Here is a 10830-nt window from a genome sequence, read left to right on the forward strand (position 1 = left end):
GAGAGAGGTTGGCTCCGGAGTTCTTGGAGCTGAAGCAGGATTCGGAATCGGTGATGGAGATCACCAGGATGTTCACTGAGAGGGCGATGTTTTGTCCTGAGTTTGCTTCGGAGCAGGCTCAGATGTCCCGATATTTGAGTATGCTCAAGAGGGATATCAGGCAGTTTGTGTCTACACAGAGGTGCGAGACCTTGTTAGAGTTGCAGGAGGCCGCCAGGCGGCGTGAGTTGGAGGTTGAGTTGCAGTTGCGAGAGCAGAGGTAGGCTCCGGTGCTGTCGCAGCCAGCGTCGAAACGGTCCAAGACCGTTGATTCTAGATTGGGAGATCAGAGCAACCACACTTGTGGGAAGTGTGGGAAGGGTCACACCGGAGTTTGTAGGTTCGGTGGTGCATGCCGCAAGTGCGGAAAGGAGGGGCATTATGCGAGGGATTGTCGGCAGACAGCCCCGGTTCAGGATTTGAGGATTTGTTATCACTTCCATCAGGTTGGACACTTGAGGGTCAACTGTCCACAGCTTGTTGCAGGACCGGTGCAGGCTCCAGCACCGGCCACTTTGAGGATTACGGGTGGAGGTCAGGGTGGAGAGGAGCCCCCGAGGGCTCAGGTCCGTGCTTTTCAGCTTACAGCAGAGGAGGTCAGGGCGGTGCCGGATGCAGCTGCGGGTATGTTTCCTTCTTGATATTTTGTTATCTTGTGATTATTATGGAGTATTGTATATCTGCTAGTCTCGTTGTGTGATTTTTGGTATTGTATTCGTTTGTTCCTTGAGGGTTATGGTATGGTTAAGGGTTTTGGTATTGGGAGTTTTTTTGGTTATCATCCTTGGGGATTATTAGTGGGAAATCAGGCTTTTGTTCTGAATGTCGGCTAGCATCTACAGTATGAGGAGTGGTTAGCCGAAGGTCGGGCTTCTTTCAAGTCCGAGATGATCAGTGTTGTGTAGGGTTGTTAAGGATGGTCGGTTATGGCGACCGGTGGTTGATAGTCAGTGCTCTAAGTGGGGAGAATTAGAAAATTCTCCGGAAGTTCGACAAGCATGAGAGGTTGATTAGCTGTTTGGGATTTAACAACGGTTCTGTCAGCCAAGAGTGTAGGCTGGTATGAGCAAGTGACAGGAAAATGGGGCAGGATACAGACCAAGGGTTTCGTAAAAAGGGCAATTGATTGTGGAAGGCCTAGGATCAGGCCGGGATTGAGTATGTAGGATGGAGTTAGAGTTCGGAACCCCTAGAAGGCTAGAATAGTATGCATGGGAGAGTTTCCCAGGAAGGATAATTCGGGATGATGAATGCTAGTTGAGCGGTCCGGATAGACTGAAGACCAGTGGGCGTACCAGTCAGGCCGAAGGCTCAGAGGACGGTTTAGACAAGCTGAAGGCCATGGAGGGAGGTCCAGACATGCTGAAGGTTCTGAGAGTGGTCCAGATTGGCTGAAGGCCTGGTAAGGCGGTCCAGTCATGCTGAAGACTCTGCATGTGATGATAGATCTGTATGAGGAGATGGAATGAGTATGTTGCGATGTGATAGCAACAGAAGGTCTGGCCCCGGGTATTGACCATGATTAGTGGAAGCTAGTGCATGGACTCGAGAGTCCTTGCGAGCAGATTCAGAGCATGTGTGGTGCATAGGATAGTGGTTATGCTATAAGGGGATGGTGTAGCGTTGGGCGAGCACCGTGGCACTTGTTGTAGTGACAAGGCGGCCAAGTAGATTTCCTTAGATAAGGAAAGGGAAAGGTATATAGCTCCGAGAGGGAGTGTAAGTTCACGGAAGTGAAAGCAGTAGTGCGGAGGTATGATTGAGGTGTTCCAATTATGGTTATTGAGTAGTGTGTTTGCGCCGGTGGTATGGAATCACATCCGGGTTGGATGTCTGCTGAGGTCACAAAAGGAGTTCCGAGGGTTTAGAGCCGAAGAGGCTCGGAAGGCATGCAAGGATGGAGCCTTGGATTCCCAGTTTGGTGTGAACAAGAAATTACGCTTGTAGTGGCAATTCATCCTGGGGGATGTTTGGAGGTGCCGTTAGTTTGTCGGGTTTTCCCAACCCGAGGATGCGGGAGCCAGTTCAGCATGTGTATGTGATTGCGGAGGAGAACTCATGGGGGTTGCTCTAAAGCTGAAGGATGTGTCATCCTGTCAAGGGATAGAGTTGGACTCAGAAAGGGAGCAGGTTAAGTCTCAGCAGTGAATTCGGTGAAGGATATGTCTGGCGAGGAAAATGATAATAGTGTGGTACCGGGTCAGGATCCTGGTGGTTCAGGGTTATATCTAGCTCGTAAGAGTCAAGTGATTGTTGTGATCTGAAACGAGTGAAGTATCATGGAGTGGTACTCGGTTGATAAGTGTGGTTATCAGAGGATGAAGCTGGTGGCCGGCTTGAGGCGGTGGTCAGGACACCGTAGGGGAAGAGTTGGGTTTCGGGTTTCGGTGGTAGTATTTTGAGGAACCTGGTTTGGTTAATGCCAGGTGGTGCCTTGCGAGAGTAGTTTCTGGAGTTGTGTTGCCGCACGCTTCGAGGGCGAAGCCTAATTTAAGTGGGGGAGAATTGTAACATCCCGAGTTCAGGAGTGCGAGTTCAGGGTTCAAAGTGAAAATGTGGATGGTCAACTCAGCGAGTCCATGGGTAGACTCGGCGAGTAGGGTCGCGATTCTGGTCTCATGTTAAGTGGCCAACTCGGCGAGTCGGTGGCTGGACTCGGCGAGTTGGTGTTGTGTGGAGAAAACCCTAATCCCAGGGGTTGAGCCCTATATAAAGAACATAATACCCTCTCCCCAGCCTCTTTACTCTCCCTTGAAGTCTAGAAACCCTAATATTCATTTATGAGAGAATTAGAGAGCATTTAGATCTTGAAGGAGTGTTTGTTGAAGAGATCTTTGAAGATTAAGAGGCTTGGAGTAAGGGGTTTTAAAAGGTTTTGGCTTATTCTTCTGTTGGAGTCTTCTCTTGAGGTAATGATTCGTTGCTTGAGCTTTTATCCAACTAGATCTATCATTTGTGGGATTTTTGGGAGTATATTTAGTGCTATCTTGAGTTTGGAGGTTAGATCTGAGGTTGCTACCTCAGATCTAGAGTAGTGATGATCCAAAAGAGCATAAAGTCCCTGTTCAAGAGTTGTTGATGAAGCCCTTTAGTCCCAAACCCTAGCCCTAGAGTGTATTATGCTTAGATCTCCTTGGATTCACGTAAAGTTTGCCACTTTACATGATGGATGGCTTGTATAAGAGTAGATCTATGGATTTGAGACCCTGCATGGCTTGGAAAGCCTCTGTATGGGTTAAGAGCTAGTGGTACTTGGTGAGTCATATGGGTGTACTCGGCGAGTTGCATGAAGATAGGCAGAAACTCGATGAGTTGGAAGAACAACTCGGCGAGTTGGTTGAAGATAGCCTTGGACTCGGCAAGTCTGTTCTTGGACTAGGCGAGTCTGGTCGTGAGGTCCTAACCTTTCCTGGTTGAGCTGTGAATCGGTGAGTCAAGGGATGACTCAGTGAGTTAAGTGGGATTAGACTCAGAGTTTTGGGACTCAGCGAGTTGAGTCGTGTTATGGGAGTTTCAGAGCGTAGGGACTCGACGAGTCAGCGGGGTGACTCGGCAAGTAGAGATAGTCTTGTGTTGACCAGTTGTCTTCCAGGGATATTTTGGTATTTATTGAGTTCAGTGTTTTGGTTATTGATCAGTGGTGAAGTTCATGTCAGAGGTTGGAGCAACGTGATCTTATCTCTTCAGTCGGCAGTTGCGAGGTGAGTTACCCTCACTATATCGACAGGATCTACGGCACCAAGGCCGGCCCTTTATCGGATTGTAATCCGGGTATCGTTGTTATGTTATTGCTTGCTATGTTTGCATCCTGGTAGTTAGGATGGTATATGTTAGAGACCTGGTTAAGGTTGGTATCCTGGTATATAGGTTGATGATATGTTAGTGACCGGTTAGGTCGGTATCCTGGTTAGGATGATGTTATGTTATGTGATCTGCTAGATCGGTTTGATTGGATGTGAGTTGTTATATGATTGAATGTTTATGTGTACATGGTTGTTGGACTGGGGTTGGGTTGAGGCGGGTCCTGCTTTGTGCTGTAGGCCAATATACCCAGGGCGGACCGGATATTCTGAAGGCCCAGCGAGCGGTCCGGATAGGCTGTAGGCCCCACGAGGGCGGACCAGACGAGCCGAGGCTCGAAGAGTGGACCAAGTGGGCTGAATGCCTGGTGCGGGCGGACCAGTCATACTGTAGAATCAGAGAGTGGACCAGGTGGGTTGAAGGGCCGCTGCGGGCGGACCAACCACACTGCAAATTCGATGGATATGGCTAGACTCGGAGGGTGGACCAGGTGGACTGAAGGCCCGGTGCGGCGGACCTGTCACACAGTAGACCCGAAGTGCATGGTTGTTCTGTTCCGTTATGATATGTTATGTGTATGGTATATGTGGTTGGTATTTTGGGGGTATCTCACTAAGCTTTCGGGCTTACAGTTGTGGTTTAATGTTTTTCAGGTACTTTAGGGGACCGTGACAAGGCGAAGGCGTGATCGTACCGCTCCTCATGTTCTTGTTTTATGATATGGTTCTGGGAATACTCTGATAATAAATGTATTGAAAACCATTTTGTAATAACTTAATGAAATTGGGTTGTTTTTGAAAAGTTTAAATTGGCTTGAATTTTTAGAGTGTTACACATTCAGGGGTAACTATGGCTCCAAATTTGAACTTTCTACCACATACATGAGTCTGTACCAAACTTTTTACTTGAACTGTTTTATCATCGTACATCCACCCTGCATACGGTCTAAAAGGACACTGATTCACTTTCTCTTTATCCTGACCCCTATTTCCACATCCCACTACTAACCTTGTGTTGTCACATTTCTCATAATACAACTCATATCCGTTTATCACTGCATAGTTTTGCATACAAAACTTTAGTTGTGCCATAGACTCAAACATGTCACCTAAATTGGGTTCCATAAGATCCTATCTTGTATTTGGATCATGAGTTATGTGCTTCTTCTTCACTTTCTCTCTTTCTTTGACAACCTCTTCATCACTTTTCCAATGACCAACATGATAAAATTGTGCTCTGTCCTCATCAGCTATGCTAGAACTACGTAGATTATCATCACTAAGAAGTACATTCAGAAAAGAATCCTTACATTTGTTCAGTGGAGAAAGAAATTCGTTCTGAGGTTCATAATCAATGAAGATACCGTGTAGATTGAAATCCATCTCATTCAGGCCTGTGAATGGCTTGTACAAACCACCAAAGACATCTTGGAAGACATTGTCTGAGAAATCCATCGCCTTGGTTTTGAAATCCAACTGATTTTGGTGTTCAGTGACGTCGCCTCCATTTCAATTTGAGAGTAATTTTGAGTAATTTTAGGTGTGAGTAAATTAGGGCTCACAATTAATTTAGCATAGAGAGTAATAAAGGGTGATACAGAGTAAATGGGGGAAGCGGTTGATCCATCTTCCCGTACACTGTGGTTACCGGCACGTAGCCTCCTAATTAAATAAGAGTCACCGGTTACAAACATGTTTATTAGGTAATAGGACAATTATAACACAAATTGGACAACTACCCGGTTTCTTTGGACCTAAATTGTGGCAAGGGGTTAAACCAAACATTTTAGACAAACTCGAGGCTGTTTATGCCATTTGGCCATAAATATATTGCGCTCATCGAGAATTGTTTAAAGCTTTCAAATAGGTAACTAGTCTAAAGAAATATCCAACAAGCCTAGAAATTTTTTAGAACAATCAGTCATTGTTGATGGGTTTTGAGTATAACAAATAAAATTCCTATTTGTACATGCAATCTGAATCTTGGATCTATGTTTTCTCTAATTGAACATACAACTAATGAACGTCTAATGGAAAACCCTAGGAGGTATGTACTATTTTTGATAATCATAAAACTAGGGTTAGAATACGTACCTTAATTGTTATATTATAATAACAATGAATTCCTAGTGTTCTTGAACTTTAAGAGCAAGTGTCAAAAGTGTCACACCTCTAGTAGATCACACCCAAACTTGGCAAAGGGATGATTGGTTTGGATTTGTAGAATTTGAAATTAAATATATTCAATTAAAAAGTTTGTAACTTAAGAATAAAAAGAGTGTCAATCCCATAGTATACTAATGTGTAATGCAATTCAATCACGAAATGAATTTAAGTCAAAATCTATCTAAGTTGGTACTTGAAAACACTAACACGCTCTAGCATTTTCGATTTACTAACGTATTTGATTAAAATAATCTCTTAGAACTAATCCTAGCTTGATTAATCTAATATACACAAGCTCTTGGAATTAGATTGAAAAATTGTATTAAGGTTTGTGTGAATATTCCCAACAATGTTCGATACTTCTCATAAATTCGGAAGTGTAAAACATGAAATTTTTGTTTACAACAAAATTAATATCATCACAAAATTAAATTGATGTTGTCACTTAATATCAACTTCATAAAACCATTACGGATTTCATAAAATCGAATAACATGAATGTAATAACCCTAATTTTAGTGGACAACAAGAACCAAAATTAGATCAAACATTAAACTAAAACAAAACTACAGTTACTAGATAGATTCATGAACATAACATCAATTCATATGATTAAAAGCATAAACACAATCATACTATAGAATTAGAATGAAAGGGCTTTATCAGGACATGGTAAAGCTTGGTTCCAAAGTTTAGAAATACAAACGATAAGATTAATTGACTTATAATTAAAACTAAATTGTTTTCAAGATGTTTCCAAGAGAATTCTAGCAAAAACCTTTGATAAAAATTGCCTCCAAGTCGTCTGGGATAAGAGAGAATGATTAAAAAAAACCCCTAAAAATCCCGTAATAAGTCACCAGGAAAAACTGTCAAAAGACAATTATCGGGATCCACACGCTCAATGTTGAAGAAAAGTAGGATGATGTAATCGAAAAGTCTTCAAAAGTAGAATGCTGAATTTTGCTCTTTTTGGACTTCATATGCCCCGTGTGAATGAAAGTCAATGCCTTGATTGTTGGTCAACACACTTTCACACGCCCCGTATGATACCCACTGTTTTTGGCCCGCTTTGATTTTTCCAACTTCTTTATTTCTGCCCGATTTGCTTCCAATTTTTTTCCCGAGCTTCCTTCATGTCCCCAAAGAGCATCCCAATCTTCAAATATACTTGAAAAACACCATAAAGTGTACTAATAAAAGTGTTCATTTGATAGACTAGAAATAACCGAAAATATGTGAAAATACTTGATTTTAACTTCTAAATGCAATGCCAAAAATGAGATCTTTGTGCAAATTTGATGCATGAAATGCACCTAAGACATATCCTTGTTTTACTTATGATATATCATGGAGTTATATGATTTTCTTTGAAGTTTGGTTTTGGCCTTTTAATTTTTATAATCGTGTTTTGTCCTGTCCTTTGGTAGAATCACACTTTGGAAATAATATAATCAATAAAGAAAATAAAACACTAAACTTTTGTTAACTAGACGTTTTATTTTATATTATTTTAGATGAAAAAAAAATAGAAATTCCATTTTCCTAATCATTTTCCACCGATTTTTTGTTCATTTGGGCCCAAACAGCCGAACCATGACAAATTACAGGGGCCCAAAACAATGTCCAGTCAGACAAAGATGGAATGTTCATTGAAATTACTGAAGCATCCCATACCACTCAACTCTCATCTGCTAACATCAAGGGTAAAATCGTAATTTTCAAATTCGCAATAAACGACTTAAAACCTAACTTTTAAGTGTTTTAAAATCAGAATGACTTTCCTATACGCCCAGACATTTTGACACAACTTGTAAATTTCTTCCATTAATGAACCTTGAAAAAACGCCATTGAAGAATCTTCTTGACGATTAAACGCTTGTGGGAGTGTGTATCGGCTTCGTAAGACCAACCGAAGAAGCTTCGTCTTGCTAATTTGGTAGGTGTTCCACGCGGATTGATAATCGTTTTCATGTCGATTCTTTTGGAATCTGTGTAAGGAATCTCTAATGTCTATTTGTCTATTAGGATATCTTCTGTTTTATTTGTTTAATCCATAGGAAATTATCGGAAAACACTAGTTTATACCAAAAACCATTAGTTTATTGTGGTCAATTGGTATTCCAATTTGCTATAACTAGAAGGAGACGTGAACTAGGGCTTTGAATATGTTTTCCGATTCGCTTACGATTTTCCTTTTCAGAGACATGTGTGTGCATATACGTTACATATTATACTTTTCAAGGTGTTTGATCGTTGTTTTCTGATCAAAGGTTCTTCATTACCGGAAACATGACATGGCTACCTGAGATTGACGTTGCGACGCTGTCAAATTGAGTTTCGAAATTCTTCAACCGCCTAAGGTAATTTTTCTTTTCTAGACTTACATGACGAGTTCGTTGAAACGTTGTTACTCTGTATGATTTCTGATCGATTTCAACTTCTGCTGTAAAAACTTTTGAGAATCGGTGTTGTTTCAACACACTATTTTTGATTGAAAAAGACTACTCTAATTCGATTAGATCAACATCCTGTCGTATCTATCTAAGGGTCCTTTTACGATTATCTACTTTTTGTGCTTTTCTGTTTGTTATCACTCCATGATTTTACCTTTGTGCGTTTCCAGTTGTAGAAAGTGTTATTGAAAACCTCCATAAGGGACCTACATGGTAGAACTTGAACCAGTGAGACAATTAGTTAATTTTCATTTTCTTTCTCTTTCTCTTTTCCCCTGTCTTTTCTCATCAATAGTGTTAGTGAATAGTGAGTTCTTTATCAAAAAAGGCATTTACAATTACATTATTACATAACATGGTAAACAATCAACTGTTTGATGGGAACTGATGATTATTATGTTAGTTCCTTTTTGAATAGTTCATCATAGATGCCTAGCTCTCTATCATTCCAATTTAAGTTAAATTATCAACTTGTAATTTAATTTAAAAAATCATAAAACAATCTTCCATTATATTCAACCAAATCATAACTCGTTTCAAATCATTTCTTCCAGATGGATTATTCAACGAAGCGTTCCACCTCCAACAAAAGCAAACTCGTTCGTACTTTCGCAAAAGTTCTCCACATTCGATCTACAACACTCTCCGATAAATTCCAGAAAACAAAAACATCGGAAAATATCAATAATAATGAGAAGATTAAAGAAGAAAAGCTTCGTGAAAAAGCAACAATGGCAGCCTTCATCTCCAAACTTTTCGCCACAATTTCTTCCATCAAATCCGCTTACGCTCAATTACAATACGCCCAATTCCCTTACGACGCTGAAGGAATCCAATCAGCCGATCAAATCGTCGTCGCCGATTTGAAAACTTTATCCGAATTAAAACAATCCTTTTTAAAAAAACATCTTGACGATTCTACCCCTGAAATGACCCTACTCTTTTCAGAAATCGAAGAACAAAAGAACCTCGTGAAAACATACGAGATAACGTGTAAGAAATTGGATAATCAAACGAAGCTCAAGGACTCGGAAATCATTTTTCTAAAAGAAAAATTAGAAGAAAACAGAAGAGAAAACAAATCGATTGAAAAAAGATTGAATTCAAGCGGAACTTTATCCAATTTATGGAATTTCGATTTTTTGTCATTGAAACCTACCAATTTTGTCTCGGTTTTTAAACAAACAACAAAATCGATTCGGAATTTGGTGAAGTTTATGATCATCGGAATGGAATCAGCAAACTGGAATTTGGATTCCGCTGCAACCGCGATCCATCCGGACGTCGTGTACTGGGACCCGACGCATATATGCTACGCGTTCGAGTCATTCGTGTGTAGAGAGATGTACGACGGATTCAACTTTCCGGAGTTTTCGAAACACGGGAATCACCAATGCCGACGTTTCTTCTTCGATAAGTTTACGGAATTGAAGAGTTTGAAAGCGAGGGAGTACGTGACATCGGAACCGGAATCGAAGTTGGCGGGATTCTGTCGGTGGAAGTATCTGAATCTGGTTCATCCGAAGATGGAAATGTCACTTTTTGGGAATTTGAGTCAACGGGATTTGGTCAACGCTGGAGAGTTCCCGGAAACGGATTTTTTTGATTTGTTTTTGGAGTGTGCGAAAAGGGTTTGGGTTTTACATTGTCTGGCTTTCTCGTTTGAACACGTGGCAAGTGTATTCCAGGTGGCAAAAGGGTGTAGGTTTTCTGAAGTGTTTATGGATAGTGTAAATGAAGAGGCGTTTTTGTCGGCGGGAAGTTCGCCGGAGGTGGGGTTTACGGTGGTTCCTGGGTTTAAATTGGGTAAGACCGTCATTCAGTGTGAGGTGTATACGATTTGATCACCGGATATGATTCCACGTGTCACCGGTCTGATGGTGGTTAAAAGTCTCCAATTTTGTTAATATAGTAGTAGTGGAAAAATGTGTATTTGTCAACTTTATTCGTTATAATTGAATTTTGTATATTAGTTTTGCCATTTATGTATTCACAAAATACAAACAAATATAGTTAGTTTTTTCTGTATTGTAAAAAAAAAAAAGAAAAAAAAAATTGGTTGGGGTTATATCCGTTATAGTGACTATGTAATATACTAGGTTATCTTTGATGACACTTGTATGGTTTTACCCGGATGCCAGCTTTATTGTTTCTTTTGAAAATTATGGTCCTCATAACAGCATTATTGATGATGAAAGATTGAAACTTATTCCGACGGCTTAAAAGACAATGTTTAACTTTTGGGTGCTATTAATCTAACTTCATTAGAATCTACCCTTCTCCTCTGATCATACATGCTTATTCATACACAGGATTAAAATACCTATAATCCTAATCTTTTCTCATCCATCTCTGGTTTGTGTTTAAGG

The 10830-nt window shown here is 40.7% G+C and overlaps 1 protein-coding gene across 2 annotated transcripts; it reads left to right on the top strand.

Moving 5' to 3' along the window:
* Window positions 1-7779: 7779 nt before the first annotated feature.
* LOC111909643 (protein GRAVITROPIC IN THE LIGHT 1) lies at window positions 7780-10529 on the top strand. Of its 2 annotated transcripts, none has more exons than XM_023905425.3 (3): window positions 7780-8000; window positions 8279-8368; window positions 9016-10529. In XM_023905425.3, the coding sequence occupies exon 3, from the start codon at window positions 9016-9018 to the stop codon at window positions 10303-10305; it is 1290 nt and encodes a 429-aa protein (XP_023761193.1). In that variant the 5' UTR covers window positions 7780-8000; window positions 8279-8368; the 3' UTR covers window positions 10306-10529. The 2 variants fall into 2 exon arrangements, with proteins under 2 accessions (XP_023761193.1, XP_023761191.1); XM_023905423.3 differs by having other exon boundaries at window positions 7780-7944.
* The last annotated feature ends 301 nt before the right edge of the window (window positions 10530-10830 follow it).

Source organism: Lactuca sativa, chromosome 9 (assembly GCF_002870075.4).
Source record: "Lactuca sativa cultivar Salinas chromosome 9, Lsat_Salinas_v11, whole genome shotgun sequence".
In the NCBI taxonomy this organism is placed as follows: Eukaryota; Viridiplantae; Streptophyta; class Magnoliopsida; order Asterales; family Asteraceae; genus Lactuca; species Lactuca sativa.

What these genes read in the sequence shown, in the direction of transcription:
- LOC111909643 (XM_023905425.3), top strand. Translation starts at nt 9,016, where the DNA reads ATGGATTATTCAACGAAGCGTTCCACCTCCAACAAAAGCAAACTCGTT.